This window comes from Globicephala melas, chromosome 5 (assembly GCF_963455315.2).
Source record: "Globicephala melas chromosome 5, mGloMel1.2, whole genome shotgun sequence".
NCBI classification, from domain to species: Eukaryota; Metazoa; Chordata; class Mammalia; order Artiodactyla; family Delphinidae; genus Globicephala; species Globicephala melas.
In genome coordinates, this window is record NC_083318.1 from 111,225,108 (window position 1) to 111,243,194 (window position 18,087).

General features: G+C 38.3%; 1 protein-coding gene across 1 annotated transcript in view; it reads left to right on the forward strand.

The window, feature by feature from the left end:
- The window catches only part of IQCM (IQ motif containing M), a 350,482-nt gene that overhangs the window by 136,083 nt on the left and 196,312 nt on the right, over positions 1–18,087 (forward strand). Inside the window, exon 12 of the mRNA XM_060298710.1 lies at positions 12,290–12,434. Coding sequence (XP_060154693.1) covers positions 12,290–12,434 — 145 coding nt within the window. The remainder of the gene's footprint in view (positions 1–12,289; positions 12,435–18,087) is intronic.

Below are 18,087 nucleotides of genomic sequence, written 5' to 3' on the forward strand. Positions count from 1 at the left end.
CTCACTTTCTCACTTCGTCCCAGCTTCCCCTTCTCCCCTCACCTGTGTCCTCAAGTCCATTCTCTACGTCTGCGTCTTTATTCCTGTCCTGACCATAGGTTCTTCAGAACCAATTTTTTTTAGATTCCATATATATGTGTTAGCATACGGTATTTGTTTTTCTCTTTCTGACTTACTTCACTCTGTATGACAGTCTCTAGGTCCATCTACCTCACTACAAATAACTCAATTTCATTTCTTTTTATGGCTGAGTAATATTCCGTTGTATATATGTGCCACATCTTTTTTATCCATTCATCTGTCGATGGACACTTAGGTTGTTTCTCTGTCCTGGCTATTGTAAATAGTGCTGCAATGAACATTGTGATACATGTCTATTTTTGAATTATGGTTTTCTCAGGGTATATGCCCAGTAGTGGGATTGCTGGGTCATATGGTAGTTCTATTTTTAGTTTTTTAAGGAACCTCCATACTGTTCTCCATAGTGGCTCTATCAATTTACATTCCCACCAACAGTGCAAGAGTGTTCCATTTTCACCACACCCTCTCCAGCCTTTATTTTATTTTATTTTTTTTAAAACATCTTTATTGGAGCATAATTGCTTTACAATGGTATGTTAGTTTCAGCTTCACAACAAAATGAATCAGTTATATATATACATATGTTCCCATATCTCTTCCCGCTTGCGTCACCCTCCCTCCCACCCTCCCTATCCCACCCCTCCAGGCGGTCACACAGCACCGAGCTAATCTCCCTGTGCTATGCGGCTGCTTCCCACTAGCTATCTACCTTACGTTTGGTAGTGTATACATGTCCATGCCTCTTTATTGCTTTGTCACCGTTTACCCTTCCCCCTCCCCATAGCCTCAAGTCCATTCTCTAGTAAGTCTGTGTCTTTATTCCTGTTTCACCCCTAGGTTTTTCATGACATTTTTTTTTTTCTTAAATTCCATATATATGTGTTAGCATACGGGTCTCTTGCAGACAGCAAATATATGGGTCTTGTTTTTGTATCCATTCAGCCAATCTGTGTCTTTTGGTGGGAGCATTTAGTCCATTTACATTTAAGGTAATTATCGATATGTGTGTTCCCATTCCCATTTTCTTAATTGTTTGGGGTTTGTTATTGTAGGTCTTTTCCTTCTTTTGTGTTTCTTGCCTAGAGAAGTTCCTTTAGCAGTTGGTGTAGAGCTGGTTTGGTGGTGCTGAACTCTCTCAGCTTTTGCTTGTCTGTAAAGGTTTTAATTTCTCCATCAAATCTGAATGAGATCCTTGCTGGGTAGAGTAATCTTGGTTGCAGGTTTTTCTCCTTCAACACTTTCAATATGTCCTGCCACTCCCTTCTGGCTTGCAGAGTTTCTGCTGAAAGATCAGCTGTTAACCTTATGGGGATTCCCTTGTGTGTTATTTGTTGTTTTTCCCTTGCTGCTTTTAATATGTTTTCTTTGTATTTAATTTTTGACAGTTTGATTAATATGTGTCTTGGCGTATTTCTCCTTGGATTTATCCTGTATGGGACTCTCTGTGCTTCCTGGACTTGACTAACTATTTCCTTTCCCATATTAGGGAAGTTTTCAACTATAATCTCTTCAAATATTTTCTCAGTCCCTTTCTTTTTCTCTTCTTCTTCTGGAACCCCTATAATTCGAATGTTGGTACGTTTAATGTTGTCCCAGAGGTCTCTGAGACTGTCCTCAGTTCTTTTGATTCTTTTTTCTTTATTCTGCTCTGCAGTAGTTATTTCCACTATTTTATCTTCCAGGTCACTTATCCGTTCTTCTGCCTCAGTTATTCTGCTATTGATCCCATCTAGAGTACTTTTAATTTCATTTATTGTGTTGTTCATCGTTGCTTGTTTCATCTTTAGTTCTTCTAGGTCCTTGTTAACTGATTCTTGCATTTTGTCCATTCTATTGTCCATTCTATCTCCAAGATTTCGGATCAACCTTACTATCATTATTTTGAATTCTTTTTCAGGTAGACTGCCTATTTCCTCTTCATTTGTTAGGTCTGATGGGTTTTTATCTTGCTCCTTCATCTGCGGTGTGTTTTTCTGTCTTTTCATTTTGCTTATCCTACTGTGTTTGGGGTCTCCTTTTTTGCAGGCTGAAGGTTCGTAGTTCCTGTTGTTTTTTGTGTCTGTCCCCAGTGGCTAAGGTTGGTTCAGTGGGTTGTGTAGGCTTCCTGGTGGAGGGTACTAGTGCCTGTGTTCTGGTGGATGAGGCTAGATCTTGTCTTTCTGGTGGGCAGGTCCACGTCTGGTGGTGTGTTTTGGGGTGTCTGTAGACTTATTATGATTTTGGGCCGCCTCTCTGCTAATGGGTGGGGTTGTGTTCCTGTCTTGCTAGTTGTTTGGCATAGGATGTCCAGCACTGTAGGTTGCTGGTCGTTGAGTGAAGCTGGGTGCTGGCGTTGAGATGGAGATCTCTCGGAAATTTTTGCTGTTTGATATTATGTGCAGCTGGGAGGTCTCTTGTGGATCAGTGTCCTGAAGTTGGCTCTCCCACCTCAGAGGCACAGCACTGACTCCTGGCTGCAGCCCCAAGAGCCTTTCATCCACAGGGCTCCTTAATTTGGGATGATTGGTTGTCTATTCAGGTATTCCACAGATGCAGGGTACATCAAGTTGATTGTGGAGCTTTAATCCGCTGCTTCTGAGGCTGCTGGGAGAGATTTCCCTTTCTCTTCTTTGTTCTCACAGCTCCCAGGGGCTCAGCTTTGGATTTAGCCCCGCCTGTGCGTGTAGGTCTAGGTCGCCGGAAGGCGTCTGTTCTTTGCTCAGACAGGACGGGGTTAAAGGAGCCGCTGATTCGGAGGCTCTGGCTCACTCAGGCCCGGGGGTAGGGAGGGGCACGGAGTGTGGGGCGGGCCTGCGGCGGCAGAGGCCGGCGAGAAGTTGCAGCCTGAGGCGCGCCTGTGCGTTCTCCCGGGGAAGTTGTCCCTGGATCCCGGGACCCTGGCAGTGGCGGGCTGCACGGGCTCCCCGGAAGGGCGTGTGGCTAGTGACCTGTGTTCGCACACAGGCCTCCCGGTGGCGGCAGCAGCGGCCCTAGCGTCTCATGTCTGTCTCTGGGCTCCGCACTTTTAGCCGCGGCTCGCGCCCGTCCCTGGAGCTCTCTCAAGCAGCGTTCTTAATCCCCTCTCCTCGTGCACCAGGAAACAAAGAGGGACGTAAAAGTCTCTTGCCTCTTCGGCAGATCCAGACTTCTCCCCGGACTCTCTCCCGGCCAGCCGCGGCGCACTAACGCCCTGCAGGCTGTGTTCACGCCGCCAACCTCAGTCCTCTCCCGGCGCTCCGACAAAAGCCGGAGCCTCAGCTCCCAGTCCCGCCCGCCCCGGCGGGCGAGCAGACAAGCCTCTCGGCTGGCGAGTTCCGGTCGGCCCGATCCTCTGCGCTGGAATCTGTCCGCTTTGTCCTCCGCACCCCTGTTGCTGTGCTCTCCTCCGCGGCTCCCAAGCTCCCCCACTCCGCCTCCCGAAGCCTCCACCCGCGAAGGGGCTTCCTAGTGTGTGGACACTTTTCCTCCTTCACAGCTCTCTCCCGCTGGTGCAGGACCCGTCCCTATCCTTTTGTCTCTGTTTAGTTTTTTCTTTTGCCCTACCCAGGTACGTGGGGGGTTTCTTGCCTTTTGGGAGGTCTGAGGTCTTCTGCCAGCGTTCAGTAGATGCTCTGTAGGAGTTGTTCCATGCGTAGATGTATTTCTGGTGTATCTGTGGGGAGGAACGTGATCTCCGCCCTCTCCAGCCTTTATTGTTTGTAGATTTTTGATGATGGCCATCTGACTGGTGTACCACATTTTCTTTATCCATTCATCCATCAGTGGACATTTAGATTCAATTAAGCAGACTTTTGAGTAGTCACCTTGTCAATATACCTATGATTTTTCTAAATAAAGTTCTGTCTACATTCTTTGGTTTAAGAAAATTTTATTTATAATATACTCTTGTGACAGTTTCAGATTGTATCAAGCTGGAGACTGTGAACAAGTGCCTAGCTTATCCTTAACCCAACAGTTCTGGGATTACTTTTACTCTAAGGCTGGGACCACCTATTTGCATTGATTTTGTTTCTCCTATGCTATCTGCTTATTCTCTGTTTAAAGTAACTTTCCACTTCCCACACTCCTGAATACTCTTTCAGTGCATAAACCTTCACCTTAAAAAGAAACTACACACACATCCACACACCCACCTGAGCAACTTTTATAAACAGCAATCCTGACACTCAGAATAAAACATAAGGACCTATTTTGGCTGGGCAAATGCAGAAGAACCTGAGTGGATGGATTTTGGCAAAACTTTGAGAGAATCCAAAAATGTTTCACCTTGAGGACTAAAGTTGTGCTACTCATAAAGGAATTTGGAAAACCAACTAGAAATAGAAGAATAGATCAGGAGTGCCCACTTGAATTCCTGGATTATCTGGGAGGACCCCCCCCCCAAATGGCCTCTCATTGGGCACCCTGAATGAATTTCTCTGAGAATACAGGCTTGCTGTTAGAAGTTAGTCCATTTGCCTATCGACGTGTGTATATTTGTACATGCATTAATATGTACATATAACATACATTTGTAGTTCTGATGATTCAATGTGATAATGCGTGTAAAACTCTGACAATAAGTAAGCATTCCATATAGTTAATCTTTCAGTAATTCTGTGAAATCTCTGCTTCACATTTTATATGTGAAGAAACTGATGCTCAGAGAAATTAAGTCATTTGACTAGAGTTGCCCTCCTGGTAAGTGACAGCTAGAATTCAAACCCTTGTCTGACCCCAAAGCCCATGCTCATTCTACATATTATATCATCAACTTAAACTACTTTATAGCTGATTGCTCCCTAATCTAATCTAAGGCCCTATCCCAGACCTATCTCTCCAGCTCTAGATTTAGGCATTTAATTCCCCATTTGCAAGGTCCATAGTTAAACCAAACTCCACGGAGCCTTCAATGAACTTATTTTCTTTCTCCACAAAGTTCTTCCTTTCCTGTACTACCTATTTTGGTGGACTGTCCCACCACCCATTGTCCAAGCTATACACCTGGAGTTTTCTTAGTCTCCTTCAACTTTCTTACCCCCATATTCAGTTGGTCACCACTTCCTTAACATTTCCTGTGCTGCTCTTCCTCTCTGGGCTCTTACCATAGCTCCTATTCATCACTCTTCACATGGAGAACTGCAGTAGTCTCCTAATTGGCCTCCCTGCCTGTAGACCTACTCCCATCTAATCGGTCATCTGCAGTTGAGGAAATTCCACTCTGATGACCTTATTCCATTTCTTTATAGTCTTTTGAAAGCCCCATGTTTCTTATCAGATGAAATATGAATTCTCTAACATAGTACACATGGCCTCCCTGGTCTGGCCATTTCCCACTGTCCAGCCTCATCACAGGACACTTCTTCACTAATACCCTGTGCTCTAGCAAAGCCCAAATCCTTTAATTCCCTGATTGTTTCCTATTATCTTATGTTTTTATACTGTTCTCTCAGACTGGAATACTCTTCCTAATTTTCTGATAAACTCCAACTCATTCTTTAAGATGTTGCTTAAGTGTTCATACCTAGACACCTTTTTTGGTCCATCAAGCAGAGCTGAGCTCTCTATTTTTGGTCGTTATTGTGCCCAGTCCTCTACATTTTGACCTTTTGTTTACACCTCTGTCATGGGCACTACAATTTCTGTGACCTGTTTGGGAGTACATACTCTTTACTTTTATATTATATAGCACCACATACTGTTTTGATACATGCATTCTCTCTTATTTTAACTATATTCACTTATTATCTGCTGTTTTTCTTGTTTATTTTCTTGTTTGTATATGTTTATATTGTTTTCTGTCTTGTTTGCTACCATGTCCAAAGGCTTAGAATAGTGCTTGGCATATGGTAGCTATTCCACAAATGTCTTAGAATGGATGAATTAATTCAACAAAATATAGTTGTAGAAGTTTATCAGGGCACTCTAATTATTCATATATATATATATATAAACATATATAAATAAATATATCATACACGATATTATGTATATGATAATATACTTATATTATAATTTAACTTAATTTTAGCATTTCCTGATGTTGGAGAGAACGGTAGCATCATCCATAACCTCTGGGACAAAATGGGTCTAGAAAACGTAGAGAGCAAGAGTGAGCCCAAGATGATAGTGAAAAGGAGAGCTCGGCAAGGAAAATGTTGAATTTCTATGTGGAGGTAGAATTGAGATAAAAAGAATGAGAAGCCTTTTTCAAGGGTCTGAGCAAATATAAACTAGATTGTTTACTTTGATTTGGTTGTGAAATTTGTTATGATCATTGATTTTCTTTTTTATTCCACCATTGGTGTGTATGTTGCATGGCTGCTCTGCTGATACAGTTAATGTTGTTCTGCTTACTGTTGAAATGGTCATGTGGCAGGCCTGTAATGCATGCATAGTCCGGTTCCAGGACTGAGCCTTGTGCAGTGTTGCTGTTGGGGGAATTCCTGATAGACTTTCTGGTGTAAAGGCTGCACAGCAAATCACTGGATAATTGTCAGCACTGTGGGAATCCCTCCACTGGGAAACTTACATAGTCATATTGTTCGGCTGGCACTTCAGAGCTTGTGGCTGTAGACAATATCTGCTAGAATGTTGCTCTAAAGTACCTCAGGAGACTGTATAGTTTCCACCATTTCCTGTGAAATGCTCTAGTTTGGGTTTATTTAGAAATAATGAAGCAGCATTGAATTATATCAGTCATAAGGAGACCACAGAAATTGCTGCCTTTAACCATCAGCATTATTTATTTCCACCATTAAAAATATCCTTTTCCTTTTAAAATTTCTATGTTGTTTGTTTGCATGTGTTTTGGTATAAGTTAATATGATCCAGAAAAAAATCCTAAAGACACAAAAACAGTATTTTCCTCAGTGTAATGCCTCTAAGATTTTAACTTAAAGATTTTTCCGTGAATATTTATAATTTAAATTTTAAAATTTTAGTCTTAAGTTGATATGTCCAGTTGCTGTTTGTCAAAAATACTGAAATTCTAAAACATTTGAATGGCTGGTGGTTGCAATAAAAAAGTGTTCAAAATTGGCTTTGAATAAATATTTGTTGAATAAATAAAATTGGAGAAATCCTAGAAATCTGAGTTTTAATATCCCATGCATAGGTCAGTGGTCTTTATTCTTTTGGGGGTTACAGAATCCTTTGAAAATTTGATAAAGTATGGATTTCCTCTCATTATCTAAAAAAAAACCCAATAAGAAATAAAAAGAAAATTCTGAAGCCCATTCATGGACCTGTGGCACTGGTGACCTCGTATGGAATAGTTTTATTACATAAATGTGTTAACTCTCAGGTACTGGGAGAACTGTATTAATGTATTCCAGAACACTTTTTAAGAAATGTGATCATAGTTACTATTTACTAGATCTGATATCTTACCTGATGTATAGAGCAAATAGTCCAGATAGAAATGGAGGTAACTAAGTCTTAGGTATTATTAGAGAACTTAGAAAGACCACTGAACCCAAAGGACTGTGTCTAGTGTGGGGGTAGTGTCAACAAATTGAGATCTGGAGGATGAAGGGTAGTTGTGTTTTGTCATGTAGATGGGGAGGTTGAGAGAGTTGTAGGCCCAGGGAATCTCAACGGCCTTAGACGATACAGACATTTAGGGGGCTGGCTGGGAGGAGGACAGTGGCAGTAGAGGAAGATGAAGGTAGGAGCAGATTAACAATGTTCTTAAAAACCATGCTAAGGAGTTTATACATAGTGTATGGGAATGGATGACTTTAAAGCAGGTCAGTGACATGAAGAGATTTTTTATTTTAGAAAAATTACTGACTCTGGACAATGAATTGGGGAAAGAAGGTGGCAAAATTAGAGAAAGAACAACTAGTATGCTTTTTCAGTAATCCAGTGCATGATGGTGGTGGCTTGGGGCAAAGTTGGAGAATTGCACAGTAGGTAGGACATTGGGTTTGATTAGATTTGGAGATAAGGGAGCTGGAAGAGTCAGGAATGGATCCTAGGTTTTTGTCTTGGGCAACCTGATGGATGATTGTGAAATATAGAACTTCGGAGGAGTGAGTGGGAGAGGTGGGAGGAAAGGAAAGGAGACAGAGTCGAGTTTTCAACACTGAGTTTGAAGTGCCTATGGAACATCCTTGAGATGTCTGGGAAGCAGTTGGGTATATGAGTCTAAGCTCAGAAGGAAGACTGGGCCATAGGGAAACATTTGAGATTCGTCAGTAGTTCTTAAACTTTTTCCACCTTAACACACCTGAAGAAGAATATAAAACCATCCCACCCATAAAAGTGGCTCAATTTGGCAATGATTGTCATTTTATCTCTGAGAAAGCTCTTTCCCAAGGTGACTGCATGGCTCTCTTATTTCATTCGTCTTTCTGTTCATTGTTACATTATCAAAAAGCCTGCCCCATACTACCCTATAAAAAAATAACACTTACTCTGGTCACTCCCTATTCCATTTAAAACACTATTGTTCTTCATACCACGGACTGCCACCTAATACATATATATTTGTTTATTGGATTATTTTTCCTTCCATCAGAATGTAACTCATTGTGAGACAGGAATTTTGTCTTTTCTGTTCACTAATCTACAAGGTCTAGAACTTCCCTGGCACATGTCTTTGAATAAATTATTTTCAACATGGTGGAGAATGGGATGAGAGGATGTGAAATCTGGGAAATCTTTTCTACACATTTTGATTCAGGTCCCTGAACAAGGATACCCTCTGTACTCTGCCCTCATCCATAGATTTGAGAATCATTATTAGTGATACTGTCTAGAGACATTGGAATTGATGTCATTGTCCAGAGAACATATGTAAAGTAAGGAGAGAGGCATGAAAAGGCAAGAGTGAGAAATACCAATGCTCAAGGGAGAAGGCAGAGATGAGGATTCCACAAATGAATTCCATAGCTAGAGAGGTATGAAGAAAACCAGAATATGCTAGATCAAGGAAGTTCAGACACAGTATAATAAAGAGGGTTAGATCAGTGATTTCCAATGCTGCTAAGAATGAAGGCCTAGGCAAAAATAGGTAGAAGAACTAGTACTTCACAGTAGGAGAAACATAAATGGCTTGTAAACATGAAAGAAGCTACTCTTGCTAGTAATCAAAGAAATTAAGTTCCACTAAGTATCATATGGTAGTGGAATCCTCCCAACAAGCAGTCAATTCATTACTTTAAAAAAAGACATGACCATATCAAATAAAAAGCTGACTTACATTTGGAAAATATTTTTAAATCCTGATATACGATAAGCATGATACATTTACACTTTAAATCAACATGGATTGGAAAATTAGAATCAGTAATTTGCATTGTCTTTTATTTCAATATTGCTGTTGTAAATATCAATTTGTACATTTTTCTGATTAATTCTGTCTTGAGAAACGTTTAGAAATATGGTGAAAGATCCACATACTGAGATGACATAGCATCATAACTGAGGCATATTTCTGTACAGAAGGCTGGCAGAGAGGCATGCTATAATAAGAACCACACAGATGGACCATTGCCATTTTCTCTGACCCAAGTTCTTAACCATGAAAACCTCCTAGGTAGCCTTCTGAATGCCTCAGATCTGAGAAGAGTTTCTTCACAAGACAGGTTGTGTCCACAAAAGAGGATTTATTAAATTCAGAGGAAAAACACTCATATTGGGTTTGGTGACTGACCAAATGCCCCTGCTCTCTTAGCAAATGTCATCATTCAACTAAGCAGCACTTCAAGCAGGGACCTTTTGCCTCATGTTCTAAGAATACAATTAAAACAATGCTTGATTCTTAATTATTAGCAAAAGAAACCTACTGGCAGACTTAAGCAGAAAGGTATTGACTAGAATATTGGGCAGAGGTCTGAAGAATTAAGCTCAGGAACATGAAGGAATGATGAAGGCTAGCCTAGATAGCTCCTTGGACTCCAGTCAAATCCTGCACAGAGTCTGTTGCAAATGCTGAATCCTGTTCTGCTTCCACCAATGCTACCCTTAGAAAATGGATATTGCTGCCACGGTTACTCTACCACACAAATAGATTTCTCACTGTTTGTTTCACTTTTAAAAGCATTATTAGTTTCGAGTGAAAACCTGAGTCTGGTGTAGATAATGGAGGAAGCTTTGTCACATGTCTGCATCCCAGCAACAGAGGAGGCTTGGATCATGAGCAACTGATTTGTGGCTTCAAATTGTAGGAAGTGAGTTATGCCTTCTGCTAAGATTCACATTATGGAGAGTGCTCCAAAAGTGTGGCTTACTTCACTCTGTATGACAGACTCTAGGTCCATCCACCTCACTACGAAATGTAAAATAGATAGCTAGTGGGAAGCAGCCACATAGCACAGGGAGATCAGCTTGGTGCTTTGTGACCACCTAGAGGGGTGGGATAGGGAGGGTGGGAGGGAGGGAGACGCAAGAGGGAAGAGATATGGGGATATATGTATATGTATAACTGATTCACTTTGTTATACAGCAGAAACTAACACACTATTGTAAAGCAATTATACTCTGATAAAGATGTTTAAAAAAAAATTAAAAACCATAAATAAAGTGTGACCAATCCATTATTTAAAACAAAACAAAACAACAACAACAAAATGACAAGAGCCTATTGAACAAAAGGCAGATTAAAAATACACACTGGAAAATGTTATTAAATGTTGAAAGACATTAGCAAACATTCAGAATCTGCCTGATTCTGATGGAATTCAGATGGAAGGAGAAAAGGAAAGTAGTGAAATTATGCTAATTTATTTTTTTATTTAGGTAAATCAAGAAATATTATTTCATTGATAGTTTTGATAAATTAAAAAATATAGGCTTAAACATAGTGTTTTAAAAAGGTGAAGAAAAATAAAATAATAAAAACAATCTTCCAAGAATCACGCAAAACAGAAAATAAATAAGAGCAAGAACAATCATAAGTGTAATAGTAACTATACTAGGAAAGAAACCAAAACAAAAATTTACAGAATGGGTGAAAAATGTGAAATTCAAGTAAATTAAGAGGAATACTTATATAATTAAAAGTGTGGGCTCTGAATTGTCCTTATTTTGAATTCAGAACCAATTCTGCAATTTACTAACTATAGGACCGTGGGAAAGTCATTTAAAGATGTTATGCTTTAGTGTTTTTACTTGTATAATGGTATGCAAAGCACATCAAAGGAAAGTGGACTCAGAAGGAATTTTATGAACTTCAGTACATTTGTAAAAAATTAATGAAAATAGGTTAATTAAGTCTTTAATTCAAGAAGCCAAGAAGGAGAAAATAAACCTTAAAAAAAAGGAATTAATAAAGATAAGTAGAGAAATTAATGAGCTAGAAAATAAAAATATTTGAATTGGTAAATAAAATGGAACTGGCTGTTTACAAAACCAAAAAAAAAAAAAAACCTGAAATAGATGAATTTTTATACTTTAATTTAAAAAAGTGTATTATAGGGCTTCCCTGGTGGCGCAGTAGTTGAGAGTTCGGCCGCTGATGCAGGGGACGTGGGTTCGTGCCCCGGTCCGGGAAGATCCCACATGCTGTGGAGCGGCTGGGCCCGTAAGCCATGGCTGCTGAGCCTGCACGTCCGGAGCCTGTGCTCCGCAACGGGAGAGGCCACAACAGTGAGAGGCCCACATACCGAAAAAAAAAAAAAAAAAAGTGTATTATAGTAGAATGTATAAAATGAACATACAGAAAAATATAGTCACAGATTAAAGGTAAACTGACAGAACAACATTTGCACATATGCTGAAAAGGATTACTTTCTTTAATATTGATGGTGTTTTTAGAAATCAACAAGTAAAATCTGAAAATATCCAGTGAAAAATAGGTACAATACATAAATATATAATTTTCAAGAGAAAGAAAATACAAGGATTTGAGCACCCAGAGTGGATAGCTTAGGTAAGAATCATCCATTACAGAGTAATGCCTTAATAAAACTTTTATTTTTTTTCCTGGCTAAGTGGGCTACATATTATAAAAATCTGTACACCAGCCTAGGAAGCTCCTATCACCCATCACCAAAACCTCTTTTTTATGGGAAGTATGAGTATGTAATAACAGAGCAACTCAAAATGATGTTCTCTGAACTTTAGGGAGATTAACCCACTCTATAATGCATGTATTTAACCAAACTTATTTAAAAACATAAATAAAATACATCATAATCTGAGAAACTGGGTGAGACAGATGAAATGAATAGGGCAAAATCAGATTAAATATAAACAGCAGAAATATATAAAGAGTTCAGCTGTCTATATTGCTCTTTTATAGGCTTTGTATCATGGACCAGATTTGAGAACAGTTATAAACATGTATTGCAGACTAATCCATCGTGTTAAATATCGACTTGGTCTTTGGAGGACGAGACAAATTATAAACCTTACAGAGCTAGAGGAATGGATGGACAGAAAAAAATGTATGTGATGCTATCATTTCTGATTTGATTTTAGATTTGGAATTATTTTAACCATTAATAATTTACATAAAATTTACATATAATTACCCATAGACAACACAAGTAGGCGATATTTTTATTGCTTCAAGCTATTTACTTTTTAAGTTGATGTATATGTGGATTAATTTATTAGGATCTCATTCTGGCTAAACAAAAAGGAAATTTAAAGGAAAGATAGCTAAAGAATGAGATTTCAGAAAGAACATGAACCAGAGCTGCTCCAGAGATCTAAGGAGCAAAAAATAAGAGGCAATCTCTGTTTGCCTCTGGGGGATAGAAAAGCTGCTATCACTTTATGACTTTTTATTCTTGAGCTTTAAATTCAAATTCTAGGTTGGTTTAGCTTGAGTTATGTGTCCAACACTTTGCCTTGATAGGGCAAAGAAATCTGCTTGGGAGTTGCATAGAAACTTAGAAACTATATTCATTGAGGGGAGGGAGTAGCTCCCCAAAGGAAAACTACATATTTATAACAGAAGAACAGTTAAAGGACACTGAGCAGACTAAACAACAGATATCCATTACATGTTGCTTATTAGTGTTGAAATTCTATGTGAAGAACAGGTTTTCCAGTTTCTATCTTAACTTTCAGAATCCTGATTTTTATTATATTTAATGAATTTATTATTGCTTGATTAGGATGGATATTACAGTCTGTTTCTTGATTAAAAAAAAAATAAATGAGGACATCTGGTTTCTGCTTCTGTACGTAAGGAGCTTGGAAGTCAACACTCTATCTTAACAACAAGTAAAAAAGCTGAACAGACTAAAAAATCAACAAGTCTTCTTGGATTCGTAAAAGAGGGGAGACACAGGGCAAACTGCTGCCCCTAAGACTGGAGAGACAGGCATACAAAGTCACAGCTTACCAGAGCAGAGACTCATGAGCAGAATCCGATGTGGGAACCAGTGCTGGGGTAAGAAAAATGAACTGTAATTGACAAATGGCAGGAGCACAATTCTGAGAGTTAAAAATTCCAGAGGATCCAGTCATAAAGGGGCCTCCACAATACTGCGATATTTACCTCCAGGAGCTCAATCAGATTCCCACAGTAAATATGAGAAAATGAACCATTTTGAAATATGCCAGAGCACTCCATTCTTCTTAACAAGTCCTGCCTTCAGAGGAAACTAATTAACCAGAGCCTAACCTGCTGGGTATTATCAGAGCCTAATTAAACCTGTGGAAGGGAAATACCCAACTCCAGTCCACTCTGACCATCCTGTCCCACCTAAGGAGGAAGAAAAAAACTGGGAAACATTCATAAAGTTCACAGTCCAGAGACATAGGCTCCATAAGAGACTGAGACCTAATCATTAGAACACTTCCTCTCCCCCAGCACCTTATCACCACGTTACTAAAGACCTTTTTACAGCAGTTTCTTTTACCCACTATGTCATGACTAGCTACATGTATACTACAAGGTATACAAAAACGCAAAAAACACAATTTGTAAAGACAAAGCAAATGTCAGAACCAGACGTGGCAGGGATGTTGGAATTATCAGACTGAGAATTTAAAACAACTATGATTAAATATGCTGATTATGCATAAAATAGACAGCATGCAAGAACAGATGGGCAAGGTAGGCAGAGAGATGGAAATCCCAAGAAAGAACCCCAAAGAAATGATAAAAATAAAAAATATTGTAACAGAAATGAAGAATGCCTCTGATGGGCTTCTTGGAAAGGTGGCTGAGGAAAGATTCTCTGAGCTAGAAATTATATCAATAGAATCCTTGAACACCGAAAAGCAAAGAGAACAAAAACTGAAATAAAAAACAGAACAAAGTATCTAGGGACTGTGGGGCAACTACAAAAGGAGTAACATATGGGAATACCAGAGGGAGAAGAAAGAAACAGAAGAAATATTTATAACAATAATAACTGAGAATTTCCCCAAATTAATGTCAGACACCAAACCACAGATCCATGAAGTCCAGAGAACACCAAGCGGAATAAATTCCAAAAAACTACACCTAGGCGTATCATCTTCAAACTATAGAAAATTAAAGATAAAGACAAAAATTCTGAAAGAAGCCAGATGGGGAAGGCACCTGGCCTCTGGAGAAAAAAAAAAAAAGAATTACATTTGACTTATCCAAAACCATGCAAGTAAGAAGAATGGCATGAAATAGTTAAAATGTTGAGAGAAATAAAACACCAACCCAGAATTCTGTACCCTTAAAAATTATACTTAAAAAATGAAGGACTTCCTCAGACAAACAAAAATTGAGGGAATTTGTTGCCAGTATATCTGCCTTGCAAAAAGTGTTAAAAGAAATTTCTTAGAGGGGAAATAATATAGGTCAGAAACTCAGACTACAAAAAGTAAAGAAGAGCACTGAAGAAGAAATAAGAAGGTAAAATAAAACATTTATTTTTCTTATTCCTAAGTGATCTTACAGATAACATGTTCAAAATAATACTAATAATATACTCAATTACAATATACATATATAGCTTAGGTATAATTATATATGCTGATATATGTACATTTATGTATAAGTGAAGTGAATGACAACAATTATACAAGGGATGGGAGGGAGGAATTAGAATTATTTTGTTATTGTAAGGTATTTGCACTACCCATGAAGTAGGATAGTGTTACTTGAAAGTGGATTTAGATTAGCTATAAATGTATATTGTGAACTCCAGGGCAACCATTAAAATAAAGTAAGAAAAAAAGGATAATAGGTATGCTTTGAAATGAGAGAAAATAGAAACATATAAAATCCTCAATTAAAATTACAAAAGGCAGAGAAAAGTAGAAGAGAAAAATAAGAACAAAGAACAAGGGCAACAAATAGAAAACCTATCAGATATAGTAGATCTGAATCCAACTGTGTCAGTAATCACTTTGAACATTAAATGATCTAAATCCACCAATTAAAAGGCAGACATTGTCAGAGTAGGTCAAAAAACACAACCCAATGGTATGCTGTCTACAAGAAACCCACTTTAAATATAAAGACATATATAGGTTAAAAGTAAATGGATGGAGAAAAATGTACCATGCTAACAATAATCAAGATAAAGCAGGAGCAGCTATATTAATTTCAGACAGAGCAGGTTGCAAATTAAGGAATGTTATCAAAGGTGAAGAAGAGCATTACATAATGGTAAAGGGGTCAATTCTCCAAGAATACATTAACAATTGTAATTGTGTATCTGCCTAACAACATAGCATCAAACTATGTGAGGCAAAAACTGATAGAACTACAAGGAGAAATAGATGAATCCACTAACATAGTTGGGCAAAATCCAACACCCATTCATAATAAAACCTCTCAGTAAACAGGAAATAGAGAGGAACTTTCTCAACTTGATAAAGACTATCTACAAAAAAACTACAGCTAACATCATACCTAACGTGAGTAACTCAGAGTTTTCCTAAGATCAGGTACATGACAAGGACATCCTCTCTCACCACTCTCTCTCACCACTTCTTTTCAACTTCATGCTGGAAGTTCTTGCTGATGCAATAAAGCAATAAAAGGATATAAAGGCATACAGATTGGGAAGAAAGAAAACTATCTTTGTTTGCAGATCATATGATCATTTGTGTAGCAAATCTGAAAGAATTGACAAAAACCCTCTGGAACTAGCAAGCCATTTATATCAAGGTTGCAGGATACAAGGTTAATATACAAAAGTTAATTGCTTCCTGGATACCAACAATGAACAAGTAGACTTTGAAATTAAAAACACACTACCATTTACATTAGTACCCTCCAAAAATGAAATACTTAGGTTTAAAGATAACAAAATATGTATAAGATCTTTATGAGGAAAACTACAAGACTCCAATGAACAAAATCAAAGAACTAAATAAATGGATAGATATTTCATGTTAATGGATAGGTAGTCTCAATATTGTACAGATGTCAGTTCTTCCTAACTTGATCTATAGATTTAATGCAATCACATTCAAAATCTCAGCAAATTATTTTGTGGACACCACCAAAATGATTCTAAAGTTTATATGGAGAGGCAAAAGACCAGAATAGCTAACACAATATTGAAGAAGAACAAAATTGGAAGACTGATGCTATCTGACTTCAAGATTTATGATAAGGCTACAAGTTCAAGTGTGATATTGGTGAAAGAATAGACAAATAGATCAGTGGAACAGAATAGAGAGCCCAGAAACAGACCCCTATAAATATAGTCAACTGGTCTTTGACAAAAGAACAAAGGCAATATAATAGGGCAAAGATAGTCTTTTCAACAAATGGTGCTGGACTAACTGGGCATCCATGTGTAAAAAAATAAATCTAAACACAGACGTTACACACTTCACAAAATTAACTCAAAATGGATCATAGACCTAAGTGTAAAATGCAAAACTGTGAAACTCCTAGGAGGTAACATAGGAGAAAACCTAGATGATCTTGGGTATGGTGACTTTTTAGATACACCACCAAAGACATGACTCATTAAAAAATTAATTGATAAACTAGACTACATTAAAATGAAGAACTTTTGCTCTGTGAAAGACAGTATCAAGAGAATGGGAAGATGAGCCACATACTGAAAGAAAATATTTGCAAAAGACATATCTAATAAAGGACTGTTATCCGAAATATATAAGGAACTCTTAAAAGTCAACGATAAGAAAGCAAACAACTTGATTAAGATATGGGCCAAAGATCTCAACAGAGACCTCAGCACAGATAACAAATAAGCATATGGAATGATGTTCCACATCATTTGTCATCAGGGAAGTGCAAATTAAAACAACAAAGAGATACCACTACACACCTATTAAAATGGCCAAAATCCAGAACACTGACAGCACCAAACGCTGGCAAGGATGTGAAGCAGCAGGCACTGTTATTCATTGTTGGTGGGAAAGCAAAATGATACAGCCATTTTGAAAGACAGTTTGGTGTTTTCTTACAAAATTAAACGTACTCTTGCCATACAATCCAGCAATCATTCTCCTTGGTGTTTAGCCACAGGGGATTTATGTTCACACAAACCCTACACATGGATATCTATAGCAGCATTTTCATAATTGCCAAAGCTGGGAAGCAACCTTCCAAGCTTTTCCCTCCATTAGTAGGTGAATGGATAAATAAACTGGTGCACCCAGACAGTGAATATCATTTCGTTATAAGAAGAAATGAGCTGTTAAGCCATGAAAAGAAATGGAGGAACCTTAAGTGCATATTACTAAGTGAAAGAAGCCAATCTGAAAAGACTACATTCTGTATGATTCCAACTATCTGACATTTTGGAAAAGGCGAAACTGTGGAGAAAATAAAAAGATCGATGGTTGCCTGGGGTGGGATTGGGTGGGGGGAAGGATGAAACAGCAAGCACAGAGGAGTTTTAGGACCATGAAACTATTTTGTACAGTGATGGATACATGTTATTATACATTTGTCCAAACCCAAAGAATGTACAACACCAAGGTAAACTATTGGCTTTAGTGATTATGATGTGTCAGTGTAGGTTTATTCTTGATAACAAACGCACCACTCTGGAGTTGGTGCATTGATTAATAATTGATAATGGGGGAGGAGTTATCTTTGAGTGTGGGGGTAAAGGATTTATGAGAAATTTCTGTATCTCCTTCTCGAGTTTGTTTTAAACTTAAAACTGCTTT